Raw genomic sequence first — 16,210 nt, 5'->3', positions numbered from 1 at the left:
ACATTGTTGAGTTATTATAATGGGGGAAATATCTGCTGTTTTACAAGTAAAACATAAACACAATGCACATTTCAAAGCGTAGTTACTGGATGTGTATTTAAAGGAGAATGAGACGTCCACTGGGCCAAAGTAATTTGTCTTTGTATTGATTGATGAAGTAAGAGGGATGGCGGTGACACAGAGCGATGGCTCTGCTACAATTTGATTCCTGTCCAGCAGAGCTACATGTTTCAGAAGCCATCACCATGTCTCTGTCGTCCCCTGGAATATAATCTGTGCTTGTTTGTGATGATGATTTCTCTCCGTCTGCCTTCCTGAGCAGCGAGCCCACTGTGCCATCTGTGCAGACCGTATCTGGGGTCTGGGAAGACAAGGCTACAAATGCATCAACTGCAAACTGCTGGTGCACAAGAAGTGCCATAAACTGGTCACAGTGGAGTGTGGCAGACCAATGATCCAGGTGACTAATGTCATACTCATTAGCTCGATGGCATAAAGTGGATTGTTACCATCCATGACTCATACATATAGTCTAAAGATTGTCTTTTTTCTGTGATTATACTTAATGATGACTGTTGTTGTGTAGGAATCAATGATGCCTGGACAACCATCAAGTCCATTAGACCCAACTGAACAGCCAGGTAACACACACATCCTCACGTGTACACACACTTCTTAAAGCATTTACAAATGGCACTCAGAAGTCAGAAACACTGAGCTCCTCACTTTCAAAAAAATGAAATAGTTTTGGTTTAGAAGCTCATAAATTAAGATAAAGATCATAACACTGTTCTTGAGATTACAGGGTTATGTTAATTTATGTGTGTTTGAAACATCAGTGCAAGTTTTTACTTTTTCTCCCATTTTGCTCTCTCACTTTCGAATCTCTTTTAAACTGGATCTCGGATTTAAACTGACTCATTGCCTGCAGCTTTACACCACTGCTCCTAAAAGATGAGGCTGCTGCTGTCTTATTTTTGTTATTGTCAACAAATCCCATAAAAAGACCAAAACCCAACAGTGCGTTAGCTGGTCTCCCAACACTTCCCCAGTTTGTGTGTGGCTCTAACGCCCCCTGAGAAACTTCATTTGTTTGGAAGATGTAAATCTTTAAAAACATCTATTTTATTTTTGCAAAAAGGCTAAATCAGGGGATTGTGATAGCCTAGTGGTTAAAACACATATCAAATAACTGCAGCGTTCCTGGGTTGATTCAAGTGGAGGACCTTTGTTGCATGTCACACCCCTCTCTCTCTACCCATGTTTCCTGTTGACATTAACACAGCAGTGACCACCCAGACTACAAGTCGGTCGGCTGCATTTGGGGTTTACATACAGCACCAGACTTAAGTCCGGTCAGGTGGTCGAGAGGCTGACTGGTAAGAGAGGGAGAGCTTAGGATGGTTGAAACGCCCTCTACTATAAATACTCATAGGCCACCTCAGAAAGTCTGGGGTGCAATCATGGAAAATAGGGTTTAATCTGCTGAATGGTTAATTAATCATTGAGTCTATAAAATGTAAAGAAAAACATGAAAAATGCCCATCATAATTTCTTTGAGCCCAAAGTGACGTCTTTTAAATTGCTTCTTTTGTCCAAAACCAAATGATTCTTTATTTATTTTCATACATGACAAGAAATTCAGCAAATTCTTACTTTTAAGAAGGTGGGAACAGCAAAAGTTTGACATTTTTTCTTTAAAAAATGTCTTAAATTGTTAAAATGATTATCAAAACAGTTGGCAACTCATTTTCTTTCAATTGACTGATCGATTAATTGACACATTGGCACTTTTCAGACAGAGATTCCACAATAGTCCCGAAACAAAGGCTCGCCTTGACGCCACCTTTGTTTTATTTACACTGAATCAAAAAGGAACCAATAGAGGCGCAACGGTACACATCATAACTTGTGGGGGGTCATCGAAGACTCGTGGGAGGGCGGACCGGGTCGCTTCGACTCTTCCTCATTAAATTAGGTGATTTTTTTCTCTTAATAAATTGCTAAAGACAGTAACTACCACAACACAATAGTGAAATGTGACAAAGACATTGTGAGTGTAAGTTTTTGCTCGAAATCATGTCACATAATCAGCGCCAGTAAATGGCGGGACCTGCCTGGCTCTCGCTGCTGGGGACGGACACTGTTTTCCGGGCGGAAGTGTGACGAAGATTCGGGAGGACAGACAGGATGACAGCGACTTTTCCAAATATGAATTTGGCATATTTTTCCTCATTTAAGTTGCCAGAGACACTACCTGCTACCACATTACTGTTGTGGTCTAGTAACGTTGGTTTAGTCAGTTAAAGTGGGGGATATCTCTCTTTTATTTTGAACTTCTTTCTTTTTTTTAGCAATATCCAGGTATTTGTTTAGTAGTATCAGACCGTCACAGCCCTGTCCCACACTGCCACTTACACTTTGACATAGAGGTCGTCCCACCTCTGAAGGCGGCTCCGCCTCCGCTGGCGGATCAGAGGCAGAATGAAACTGACCCCCCATTCCGCCTCTGTAACTTTTATACAGACGGTGAGGCAGAATAATGACACAGTATTCCCGGCTTGAAAGCGCTGTGGATACAGATATCTTTGTTAAATTCTGTTTTGAAGAGCATCTTGAATGTGATGAATTGGTGACATGTTCTCTACATGTATGTAAAAAGCAGAGTTACTTTAAACATCTCATTTTGAATATTCTGGTTTTGCTGTATTGTTAAAGCCACAAAAGGGTATTTTCTTTTCTCACTGAGCAGAGAGAGAAATTACTCCAACACTGCAGGGCTGTGAACAAAGCGTGTGACTGTCTCTCACCTACTTTTTCCTCCTTCTTGTCTCATCGGTCCTATTTTTTTTTTTCTTCCTCTCCTGCCTCCCCCTCTCCTTCTGTCTGTCTGTCACTTTCCTCCTCTCTCTCTCAGGCCCCCAGAATAAAGACTCCAGAGAAAGCTTGCCTTACGATGGAGAGGAGAAAGAGGTGAGAGAGAAATCTTTTGAAACACTGTTGATGTGTGACTCATAGTCTGTCAATCTGTGATGAATAGATTGAAATGTGTGTGTTTATATCTATATTTTGAGAGACAAATCGGTGCAGTTTGTGTGAGAAAGAATTAGATCACCTGTTATTGGAAACAGGATTTTTTTTTCCTGGCATATTTTGCCAGACTGTTCATCTGGGTGATCCTTCTTCCTCCTGCTGTGCTTGTGTGATATAGAGAGCGTGCAGACGTAGGCACCCTTGCAGTGCTGTGGGTATTGATTTCCTTTGGTGGAGCTAATAAAGTAACCTTTTAACACCCAAGACTGATTAATGGCCAGGGATGTAGTTTGGGGTTGGAGGGGGGTTGTTGGAGAGCTGAAGGTGGGAAAAGAATGGATCGAGTTGGACACAGATAGACTGAGATAAAAGAGGGCAAGCCAGATGATCTTATCCACAGTTCCATGTCTGACTCTGGGGACAGGGGTTGTTACGTGAAGGGAGGTTAGATGGATAGGTAGAGGGAATGGTTCACTACAGAACTGATTACAGGAGAGACGAGAGAGGAAGATGGGTGAGGAAATGGTGAAGGTGTAGTCAGGTTTACCAAGGAGTCGTACTAATACAGCAAGCGCTTCATCTAATGGAGGCAATGTGATTATATTTAATACAGACAAGAAAGTCATTACCAAGATTTAATGTAAATAAAACTGGTGCTGGTTTAAACTTCATTTATAAACCCACCCAAAGGGAAATCCCCATCTTGCACAAACTAAATCCCCAGCTATATCAATAGTTCATTAAAAATCGGTTGAGAAATCTTGAGAAAGGCTGAAGTGTTGCCTGAAAAATTCTCTGAGAGTTAACTTCATGTTCATCACATTACGTCTTTGTCCGATGGTCTCTCATGCTTGCCCTCTCACTCTGTGTTTACTACCCCCCAGGCGCGGAGCAGTAGGGACACGGGGAAATCGCCTTCCAGCCTCGGCCTGGCAGACTTCGACCTGCTGAGGGTGATCGGCAGAGGCAGCTACGCCAAGGTGCTGCTGGTGCAGCTGAAAAAGACAGAGCGCATCTACGCCATGAAGGTGGTGAAGAAGGAGCTGGTCAATGACGATGAGGTAAACAACACGGATTTGTGATCATCAAAGTTGTGCAAAATTGTAGAGTTACTAGCTTTTGATTAAAGTGACATGGTGACTTTTTATGGAGTTATAATTAGGGATTGGTTCTGAAAGCCTGTTCCAATGTGGGTAAGAAACCCAAATCCGTTGAGCTCCACGGCCAAAGAATCCCTGATCGAATCTCTCATTCACAATCTCTCTTAGATTGTCTCTTGTGCCTCTTTCTGACACTACAGGCGTCTACAAAGAAACAAAAACTGGTGACGTATACAAACACGTGCTAACAAGACTGACTGACTCAACATGGCAGATCAACTTAACTTACAACCCAAATTCCAAAAAGTTGGGACACTTAAATAAAACAGAATGTGATAATTTGCTAATCCTTTTTGACACATACTCAATTTAAAACAGTTCAAAGATTGTAATATGTAATGTTTTACCTCATCAACTCCAATATATGTTTATTGTGAATTTGATGCCAGCAGCACGTTTCAAACAAGTTAGGACAGGAGCAACAAAAGAAATTAAATTAAATTCTCGTCGGTAAACACAGTTAGTTTGCAAATAATTGCATTCTGTCTTTATTTATTTTTTACACAGCGTCCCAACTTTTTGGAACCAGGGTTGGATTCATTATGACTTAACTGCTCCAAAGTGTCGCTACATTTTAGCAAAGTCAACAGCTGTGACATGCATTATTTGCAGGAGATGACTGACAAGTCCCATGTGTAAATATTTATCTACCTTCCATCTTGCTAAAGCAGCACTACGATTGCCTCAGTTAATTAAATGAAATTAAATACATTGCGCATGCAAGTTGATATTTGCTGAGAATATTAGTTCCACTGTCTTTTACTTTAGCTTCTGCGACTTGTGCAGCAGTAGCAGAGCCCCCAGTGAGGAGCAAACACTGTTTTCCCTTGCAGCGAAAGGAAAAATGAGTCAGGACAGAATTAATGAATGTCACAGAGCAGTGACCAAATATGTGGTGAAAGCCCAACAGCCTTGTATTACTGCAGAACCTCCATGGTTTAAGGTATGATACTGAGGACAACAAAAACAACACAAAGACAAAAGATGTCTTAATTCCACACAAACCTAAACATGATCAATGAGAGGATTCTGAACTGGACATTTACAAAGATTAAATGCTATCAAAACCCTTCCTTAGTTATGTTTTAACTCCATAAAAAGAAACTTTTCTTTACCATACCATGTATGCTTTCTTTCTATCTATATATGCAGTTTGAAGGTGTGTTAAAGAGGGAAATTAGCATTAATATCCTCAACATCAAAGACAAAAATCAGCCCAGAGGTCTTTTCTATGTCATGCTGAGGTTTTATTTGCATAATGATACACAAAAATATTATTTGAACCACTGCTCTTGCTGCAGTTTAGGCATATATAATGATGAGGGTGTTTCTAAAGCTGCTACTAACAATTATTTGATTAATCAGTCGCTTATTTTATCAGCTGTTGAATTGTTTATGCTATAAATTGTTAGAAAAATTGTGGAGAAATCCCATCTCTGTTTCCAAATGCCCAAGGGACATACTCAGATGTCACGTTTTGTCCGATCAACAGTCCTAAACCCAAAGTTATTCAAACAGCAATCATACAAACGAAAATCCTCACATTGAAGAGGCTGGAAACAGAGAATAATTGTTGTGGTTTCTTATCACTTATCAGAATATTTGTTAATGTTGATTAACTGACAAATTAATTGACTAATTGCTTCAGCTTTAGATTTGCTTATTTGTTAATAGCAGCTTAATACATCATAACTTGAAAATTGGTTAGATATCTACTTAAGAAGGAAAAATGTACAAGATCTCAAGAGCAGAACCGTTCTTTAAGTCTGTACAGTGTGACAATAACACAACATCCCCATCTATTGAGATGTGAGAAGGTTAGTTAAAAGTGAACTCGTCAGTCTTCTGTCACTGCCATGCATAATTAATACAATTAGCTCAGTCAATGAGAGCTGTTATTCATAGCACAGTAAGTGTTTGTCTCATGTGATTGAACATCCATCTTGTGTATCTTGTCGAGGAGACTTTGAGTTACGCTGACAAACCTCATTGCAGCCATCAGTCTTCCTAAGAAGGTGTAGATAAACCATCATGTCATCAAAAATTGATCTCGACGTACACATGTAGCAACACAGCCAGAGGCAATAGGAGTAGTTAGCCTTGATTAGACGCACTTAGCGTGATTGACAAATTGACAAGTGCCTTTCAATCAATGGTGAAGTGTTGTGCTGTCCCTGCCCTGCCAGCGTGAGCAGCATCCGTGTCCACACATATTATCACCGAGCCATCGATAGAGACCAGCCCGCTTCTACTGGCTCAGCCCTTTTCTCCGGCTGCTGCCCGCCACGCACATGAGCAGGCCTCTATCTTTGAGGATGGTCGATCAAGCACTTTGCTTATTCAGCTTGTATAAGTTCAAGGGTACTATGTCAGAATGATCTCTGATGTACTTTTGGGTGCGTTCTTTGTGTTTCTCTTCCAGGACATTGATTGGGTCCAAACAGAAAAGCACGTATTCGAGCAGGCCTCTAATCACCCCTTCCTGGTCGGCCTCCACTCCTGTTTCCAGACAGAAAGCAGGTGAGAGCGTCTCTCTTGTATGAGTCACACAGTTTCTTCAAGGCATTAGAAAGCCTGCAAGAATTTAAAAAAGTAATCAGATTTTGATGTCTTTTAAAATAATTGAAAATGCATCGATTGCTGATCCAATAAATTACTTACTTACAAAATGTGCTACTTCAGCCTAGTGCATAATAATAAAGTATTAATAATCTGAATCTGTAAAGTAATTAATAACTAATGCTACCAACTAAATGTAGTTTTCCTTCAAAATATGGTGGAGTAGAAGTTTAAAATATCAGAAAATGGAAATGCTCAAGTTAAGCACAAGAACTGTACTTTATTTGCACACACATAAGGTTAGATAAAATCAGATGATTAAAAAACTAAGACATAACGTGTCAGGAGAGGTCAAGAAGTCATCAGGCTTATACGAAAAGATGATTAAAGATTAAAGCTTCTAAAAAAGTGCTTTCAAATCTTAGGTACTTCTTAGTATCTTTACACATTCATGACTAAACAAGTAACAATCAACGTTAAAATTCAAGAAATACTAAAGAGTTTAACATTTTTTGGTTGGTTTGTTTTGTTCAGATTTGAATGACATTGGATTAGAAACACAGGCGAACAATCCTAAACATCATAACATTTTGATTCTAATTCTGATTGGTGCATGAAAGTACGTGACATTGCACTTTTCCATCTTTAAAACAAAAAAACACAAAATATTTAAATGTGGATCAAGGAAGTACCTAATTGTATCAAGCTTAAGGGAGTTAGATACTCTACCAAGTGCTCTCTAAAATCTATTTACACGTTTTAAAAATCTCATCGGAGATTGTTGACATTTTGTCTCCATCCAGGCAGATGTGTAGGTGTGGTTATATGTATGTTTTAAAAGGTATATATTACATTTGTAGAATAAAATTGAAATCTCACATGAAACCACATCTGTTCTAACTTTGGAAGAATATTGTTAATTTGCCGTTGTAAGAAGCAAATTGACAACATAGATTTTTTGGTCCTTTAAATTATGTGTTCAAGTTTAAAAAATAAACTATATAACATTTGCTTCTTTTTACAGACTGTTCTTTGTTATTGAATATGTGAACGGTGGAGATCTCATGTTCCACATGCAGAGACAAAGGAAACTCCCAGAAGAACATGCCAGGTAGAGTCAAGCTCTCTGTCTCATTAAAGTGAATAAGATTAATTCAGTTTCATTTTGTAGTGTGACTTTGAATACACCTGACTCTCTCTTTCAGATTCTATTCAGCAGAAATCAGTCTGGCGCTCAACTACCTCCACGAGCGGGGAATCATCTACAGAGATCTGAAACTGGACAACGTGCTGCTGGACTCTGAGGGACACATCAAACTTACAGACTACGGCATGTGCAAGGTGTGGTTTGCAGTTTGCTGTGTATGAAAGGCTGATACCACAATGCACTTTGGATAAAAGCTGCTTTAGAGCTGCATGAGTGTCGGTTTACAGCTGTCTGAGATGACCTCAGAGCTGATGATCATTTCATTTTTGCAGGAGGGCTTGAGACCAGGAGACACAACGAGCACTTTCTGCGGTACCCCCAATTACATCGCCCCCGAAATACTGCGAGGAGAGGATTACGGTGAGAGTTACAACACACAAGCACTTATCAGAAATGCTTTCCCCTTCTGATCTGCGATACAATATGAGGCATTATGCAATGTAATGATTATGGATGCTACAGTGGTACAGTTGTTTTCAGCGTACAGTTAATTTGAAACCTATTGTTTCAAATGCTTTTAAAAGAATATGGCACTTTATAATGTGGAAATGTATTTATTTCTGCTCTTATATGTATTAATGTTAAGTGTATGTTTTGTAATATGGTGGTGTCTTGTAATCCCATGTGGAATGGGCCAGATGTTTGGCATAACACGTAAATACAAATAAACTAAAAACTGAACTTATTGTATCCTTAAGTTACCTGCAAATGTTGAAAGGTAAACTTGATGCGATAAAATGGATTCAATGCTGGAATTGAATTTGACAAAATGCTGTTGAACTCCTCATCCCTGTGTGTTTTTTTGATCTATCTTGCAATTGCTGCCCATATCTAGTGAAAAAGATGGAAGAGTTTCAAAATATTACTGTGTATATATCAGTATACTATAGTTAAGCCCCAGCAATAAAGTAAGTAAGGGGTCAAAGTATGCAAAAACACTGGTATGATGCTCTCATGGAAGGAGTGGTTGCCGTAGTAACTGTGAAATACTGGGATTTTTTCTGCAGTTGTAAGCAGTACGTTCAGGTAAATGTGTCACTGAGAATTGTGCTTCAACTAGTGTTGTCAAAAATATTGATTTACTGAATATTTGAAACGGTTTCATTACTCATTATATGCAGTATCGATACACCGGTACCAGCTGTGCTTTATCACTTTCTCTGCTTCTCGTTACCTGTCTCATTTGCTCCAGTCAGCTCACATTGAAAGCTCAATAAAGATGGCAAGCGCAGAGCCGCCGCAACTGAGTTTTTACATTTTCGGCCTTCTCGTTTTAACTCACCTTAGACTAGGCTTTCTTGTGTTTGGCTTGACTGTTGAGTGTTTACTCTGTATTTATATTATATATATGTATATATAATTTTGTTGTCCTGAGTTTCCTGCTTTAGCTTTTTTGTAAGCACTTTGTAAGCTCTGTTTTAAAGGTGCTATGTAAATAAAGTTTATTATTATTATCATTATTATCATTATTATTATTATTAGCTCTGTAAAGAACATGGTATTAAACATCAATATTTGAAGGGATTGTATTATAGTAAGAAATTCTAATATTCTGGCAACACTTGCTTAAACATGCAAAAACATTGTGATTAAGGTTCTTGAACACCTTGTGTCGGTTGCTCTACTAATTAGATTGAATGTTATCTTCAGGACAATGTTTTAATTGATCCTTCCTCCAGCTCTGCTGCCTTCTTGTCAGAAATATGATTTTGTAACATACGGAGTGTGTGTATGTGTTTGTCTTCAGGGTTCAGTGTGGACTGGTGGGCGCTGGGCGTGCTGATGTTCGAGATGATGGCGGGCCGGTCGCCCTTCGACATTGTCGGGAGCTCGGACAACCCAGACCAGAACACAGAAGACTACCTCTTCCAAGGTAACACACACCAACACACGCTAACACACACACTGAGGTTTATAACTAGAGGAAAAATCAGCACAGTGGAGGCATGCAACACCTCTGTGATGACACCTTTCTAATGGCCACCAGGCACGTTCCATCTGTTACAGGGAAACGTGTGAATGCATGTGTGTTTTTGTCTGTAAATACGGTTTCAAAATGCGCCAGCATTTTATATACTGCCAGAAAAAGTGTTGGATCGTGGGGAAATAAAATGTTAGGGCTTGTCAAAGTCATATTTCAAGACACTTTTATCAAAAGCCATTGACACTTGATTTGAAAGCCTTCTGAACTCATAACTGCAGCAGTGTCAGCACCATCCTCTGTCATTTCAGCCTTAAGGGACTGTCTGTCTCACCCTTTTTCTTCCTCTCCCCTTTTCCTCTCACCTTCCGCAGTCATATTGGAAAAACAGATCCGAATTCCCCGCTCGTTGTCAGTCAAAGCCGCCAGCGTCCTCAAGGGATTCCTCAACAAGGTAAGAAGGGGTCAGACAGGCATTAAACCGTGTTGGCTCCTGCCGGCCCCTGAGAATGACATTATTATGGCCTTAGCGTCAGCTGCCATCTCTCACTGTCTTCTTCTTTCCCTCTCTGTGTCTCAATTTGACTCTCACACCTTTTCACCTACCCCTGTTACATTTTTACTTTACCCATCACCCAAATCCGCTCCTCTTTTACACGTTTCTTGCAAATTCTCTCCTTCCTCACCTCTCTTGCCATGCCGTCTGACTTTTTGTCTCATTTCTCCCTCATCGTCTCCCACTGTCTCTCGCCCTACTTTCACACTGATCTCCCACAGGATCCGAAGGAGCGTCTAGGCTGCCACCCTCAGACAGGCTTTGCCGACATCATGGGCCATCCGTTCTTCCGAAACGTCGACTGGGACCTTGTGAGTCATTCACTTTAATTCTCTCCGTGTTTCCAGGTCTCTCTCTCTTCTACTTTTCTTATGCCCTTGGTCGACTTAATCACGATTTTCGTCATGATCTCAAATGAAGGAAATCAGTGCATGCCGGTTGCCAAATAGGTCAAAATCAATCCATATATTGATCTTGCGGAGAAGGAAAACCAGAAAGCTGCTACTAGACAGCAGAAGGTCAAATTGAAGTGCACGGGGTCATCCTCTCTTCTGCCCTGCAGGCATAGAAGCTCTGTCAGAGCAGAGGGTTATTAGAGATGGGATGAGTCGTGTCCTTGTGGAAAGCAGGCAGGAGACTGACAGCAGCAGAAATAGACAGACCGAGATGGGAGGCAAAGATGGAAAGGAAATTGATGTCTGGATGTATGATGCCTCTTCATTTGTCTGACAGAGAGGTCTTGAGCCATCAGATTATGAAACAAACAACAATTCATTGTCATGAAGAAGTCTTTAATAAATCTAATCTTGGCTTTATTGTTAAGGAACTGTTTTGTTCTGACTTCCTTGTCTGAGGTGTGGACATTTCTTGATTCCAAGCTGGGCTGCCAGGATCTCAGATATTATTGTGGATAGGATAAAAAAAAAAATATCAAAGTAAGTTGGTCTTAGTGAATTTCCATTATTGGGATGATTGTGAAAATCCTCATGAGTGACTTGGAGAGCCTGTCCTTCCTCATTTTATTTTAAATTGCAACAAGTTGAAGCTGGCATCTATCCAGTGATTTCAAAATACCAAGCCTGTCGCTGTAGCTGAAAGCTCGGCTTGCCCACAATAAAAATGAATCGGATGTGTGTAAATACTGTAGATTTCAAACAAAAGAATGACAGGGAGATGAGTTGTGTTTTTATCAGTTATTCGGGTTTGGTCATGTCAGTTCACATGGTGCTTTTGCGTTCTTTTAAACATAATGTAGTGTTATTTATACTATAGAACAATGCCTTTTCACGCTCACCTACACTGTACATGTCTGCAATCAGGGTAAACAGGCAAACTGTAGCCATGGCAACTGCATGACCGGCTCAGTGCTTCAGCTTACATTTACTGCGTCGGGCTCAGTTACTACTCTCTTGGACTTGGTCAGGTTCGGACAGAAAAATGAGGGCGGCGCTGAACTCTATTACACAGTGTGTAAAATCTACCTCACAAATATTAAATACTTTGGTAACACAACAATTTTGAGGAGCCACGTCAGCCGTGTGAGTCCAGCTAATCAGCTATGAATTGAGGAGGGGCTGTCAAGTTTGCCATCGAGACGTGTGTGCAGAAAAGTCGCGTTTGTTTGTTACACTGATACTAGTATTGAATAGATGGAGCTTTTTATACGGTAGACTGTTGTAGTCTGATTTTTGAAGAGGACTTTCTCATAAAAATGGAGTATAGATTTATCTGACGGCTTGTATTAATTGACTGCTTGTAGCCATGTGCAGTAATTCAGGAAATTGAGGATGTGACACATTAAATCGACAAGCGAATTATAATTGAATGGTGAGGCCAGTGAAGATTCACACCTGCTCTCCTTGTGAGATATTGGACTACACCAAGCTTAAGTGAAGAGGTTGGTGTTGCGGTTTGTAGCCTTGATCGGTGGAATTGGAAATTGCATATGTTTGAGTGTTTTCTTGCCTTTGGCTGTGACTTGTGTTTAAGTGTAATCCACTTATATTGTCGATGCTTTAAAACTGCGAGTGTGATTATGAATGTGGAGCAGGGTGTTGGAAGCGAACATATGGGCCTGTATTTACAACCGCTATTCTGTACAGATTGTAAAACCCTATAAATAAAGCTGGCTTGACTTCAGTATATGAAGCATTACAGAATCACTGAAAGGAATCTTACTGAAAGTTAAACTAGGACTAAAAATACAGTGGGGTTATTTATGAAGCTTCCTGTTCTCGGTTTCAGCGATGAGTAGACGTTGTAATTTGAGAGTGAATGACATTACTGTTTTATGACAGATACCAGAACTGTAAAATGAAACTAATGTCTCACAGTTTTTCTCAGTATTTTTTATGACCTCACAACGCACTCGCGAACAGACTTATCTTGGTGTTGTGTTTTTGGAATAATAATAATTTCCCTTACTGATTCATCTGTAGATTTTTTTGATTAAACAAAATGTCAGAAAAATGGCGAAAATGTACTGTAAACTCTGCAAATTTCTTTTTCTATCAGTCTACTGTCCAAAACACAAACATTATGTAATTTACAATCATATATAACACAGAGAAGCAGCACATTTTATAAGATTTACTAAAGTACATGCTGTCATCTTTTATTGTTATGTTTTTATTAACTCAGTCGCACGCTAAGCTTTATGGTTCAATTTCAAATCAAAACAGCTTCATATCAAGATTTTGTCAAAAGTCTTTAAAGTAAAGGGAGGGAACTTCTGAAACTCTGCACTGTACACGTGTAAATGATCAGGCACATGTCAACTCCTCAGACAGACAGACTGACCGACATGACCTTAACAAGTGGATAGACAGACTTGCACTGGTGGATGACGTGACAGACAGACAGGGCAGCTCGCCAGGGATCAGCATGACCTCTTTTTCCCTGTTTGGTCTGGAGCAGAGACCCAGCAGTCGGTCAGAGTGTCTGGAGGGATCAGCTTACATCCCTCCCACACCCTCACCCCTCCCACACCCTCACCCCCCACACCTCTCCCTCACCCGACACTAACCTGAAAGTTTGACCTGCTGTGCTCCACACGGCCTGCAGGGGGAGCAGTGTTGAGCTCACAGGGTGTAGTGTTTAGAGGCAGATGAAGCACTGAGTAAGATCCACACTCTGATTAGTATTAGTATTCAGAAGTAGATGAAGTAGTTTTAGTTGCTGTTTTAATGACTGCGGCTTCTTTCTTTTTTTCTTAAAGGAGTTTGTGTTGGTCACTCAGCTTTTTGTTTCAGGAAACAGAATAGAAATCTATGATGAGACGGCCAAAGAAAGATTTTAGTGTCATAATGCTCGTGTCATTGACACATGAACCTGAATAAAGTTCACTATATTACTATCACTCAAGGGCTACAACTAATTTATTTCCATTATTAATTAATCTGTAAATTATTTTCTCAATTAATCATTTAGCCTGTAAAATATTTTAAAAAGATGATGATTAATCACTTATAAAAATACTAGAGCCCGACCGATATTTTTGCGGCTGATGCCAATACTGAATTTAGTGAATAAAAAATTCCAATGTCGATATATCGTCGCTCACATGTGGCTTTCAAACAGGTGTGACAAAGATATGTAGTAAAGGTTTAACGATACATTTCAGCGTCTAAAATGACAACAGTGCACTGAAACAGTCAAAATGTCACTAGGAATTAAATGCTGATACCGATGTGTCTATGATCGGCCAATAATATCGACCAACTGATGTGTCAGTCTGGCTCTACAAAACATTAATGCTGTCAGTGAAGTTGAATAAAGCTGATTCCTCTTCTGTTGTTGCAGCTGGAGCAGAAGCAGGTGGTCCCTCCATTCAAGCCCAACATCTCAGGAGAATTTGGACTGGACAACTTCGACGCTCAGTTCACCAACGAGCCCATCCAGCTCACGCCTGATGATGAGTGAGTTCACGTTTTATTTCCCCTCTTTTTCATTTTTTTTATATTTAAAAAAACATTTGAAAAAAATAATAACACTGTCCTTTGTTCATTGTAGTGATGTCGTGAAGAAAATCGACCAGTCTGAGTTCGAAGGCTTCGAGTATATCAACCCACTCCTGATGTCGGCGGAGGAGTGTGTGTGAGCAACGCAGCGTCTGCACTCGCTCACACACACCACCCACACACACACACTCATGCACGTGTTTTACGTGGCGTCTCAGTGTCCTCAAGCTGCATGGTTACGAGACAACCTGACGACATCAACCTTCTGTTCGAGGGCCGCACATGCACAGTAGAACGCTTATTTGCCAAAACCAGTCTCACACTCAGCCATTTATAACCACTTGCCCTTAAGCCTACCTTCTTTCTTAATTATTTTTATATCATGTAAATCTGCACTGATATCAAGTTTCTCATCGGGGGCCTCTTTATCGGTAGCCAATAAGAGGCTACAAAGTTCTTCCAAGGTTGCTGTACAGGGGGTGACGCCCTGACACATAAACTGAACATCCTCTCCTTACAGCTGGTGGGGTGCTTTCAATGCATATTTTATTTGTATATATATGAATCTACAATTGAGGATAAAAGTTAGACAAGGCCTTTTTAGCTTCAAGCCACAGTCTGACAAAACATAATCATCATAAAGTCATTTTGAATTTGTGTCGACATCCGTTCTGTAGAGCAAAGAAGAATCATAACACTAGCCTTTAAAAAAACAAAAAGATAAAAATCTATATATTTTTCTCTTTTTTTTTTTATTTAACAACATAGCAGTCATTATATATATGTTGTTCTGAGCGTTTAATGTCCAGCCTGAGTAACAGAACCAAAATGGTTCAGGCTTTTGTTGTTTAGATGAACACACAACATCTGGAAAACAGAAGGTGTCTGCTTCGAGTCCCTTCTCCCAGAATGAAGGAAACAGAAGCATCCAACCAACACTAGTAACGAGTGAATACTCTCAAACTGTGAATGAAAGAGCTCGCTATGCAGGGAAATGGGCTGGAAGAGAAGCACATAATACCTGAACGCTGGAGCAGAGGTTACATATTGCTGTGCAGACCCTCCGTGAAACAAACATTCACACCAGGACCAAACAAACATTTTTCAGAAAAATGTCTTGCTGGTACGAATAAGAAGGTACAGTAAGGAAGATGTGCTGTCCTACGTCATAGAATTTATATATTCAGATTTGTTTTTGCTAATTTTTAATACTATGCCTTTTGGAAATGTATGGTCTGATCTCTTTTTTTGTACTTTCTCCATTCCATGTATGTCTTTTGTTAAAATCAAAAGTGATTGTTAAGACGAGAGCTCGGTTAAAAGTCCAAAGTCGTGACACAGGGCAGGCTTGAGAACTGTAAACTGTGTCTGTCGAACCCACTGTTCATCTTCTGAATTAGATATTTTGTATAACTGCTTTAAAGCATCTGAAGGCTCTGTAGAGCCGCTCTCCACCCCCTGACACTAAAAGTGACGGTGCATGAACCTCCAGACTCTCGTCTGATCGAAGCTTCTCTCTACTTGGAAAATGTTTTGGGCTCACGTGGTGACCGGAGGAGGAAGACGTTCATCTGTTACACGCGTTACTGTTGTTTCTCTTTTTGTGAATCACATTTTAATTTTGATTTATTATTTTTTTATCACTACATTGATTCCAAAATGTTATCGGGTGAACCCAATGGAAACACTATTTGTTGTACTTGTGTTTTGGGGGTGTTTACCACCCAGAGGACTCTGCTGAACTTTGTTATTAGTGTGCAAAGAAAAAAACACAGACGGTAAAATAAACATTTTATTTCTCTCCTTGTGGTAATA

The 16,210-nt window shown here is 40.0% G+C and overlaps 1 protein-coding gene across 1 annotated transcript in view; it reads left to right on the top strand.

The window, feature by feature from the left end:
• prkci (protein kinase C, iota) overlaps window positions 1–16,210 on the top strand; it is a 33,529-nt gene extending 17,319 nt beyond the window's left edge. The window contains exons 6-18 of the mRNA XM_084369696.1: window positions 323–460; window positions 587–641; window positions 2,918–2,973; window positions 3,918–4,094; window positions 6,616–6,713; window positions 7,777–7,863; window positions 7,958–8,093; window positions 8,232–8,319; window positions 9,707–9,832; window positions 10,255–10,334; window positions 10,658–10,747; window positions 14,238–14,353; window positions 14,448–16,210. Coding sequence (XP_084225822.1) covers window positions 323–460; window positions 587–641; window positions 2,918–2,973; window positions 3,918–4,094; window positions 6,616–6,713; window positions 7,777–7,863; window positions 7,958–8,093; window positions 8,232–8,319; window positions 9,707–9,832; window positions 10,255–10,334; window positions 10,658–10,747; window positions 14,238–14,353; window positions 14,448–14,535 — 1,335 coding nt within the window. The 3' untranslated portion in view covers window positions 14,536–16,210. The remainder of the gene's footprint in view (window positions 1–322; window positions 461–586; window positions 642–2,917; window positions 2,974–3,917; window positions 4,095–6,615; window positions 6,714–7,776; window positions 7,864–7,957; window positions 8,094–8,231; window positions 8,320–9,706; window positions 9,833–10,254; window positions 10,335–10,657; window positions 10,748–14,237; window positions 14,354–14,447) is intronic.

Source organism: Pagrus pagrus (genome assembly GCF_965226575.1).
Source record: "Pagrus pagrus genome assembly, chromosome: 12".
NCBI lineage: Eukaryota > Metazoa > Chordata > Actinopteri > Spariformes > Sparidae > Pagrus > Pagrus pagrus.
The sequence above is the reverse complement of the archived record's forward strand: the minus strand, read 5'-3'. Positions and strand labels throughout refer to the sequence as shown.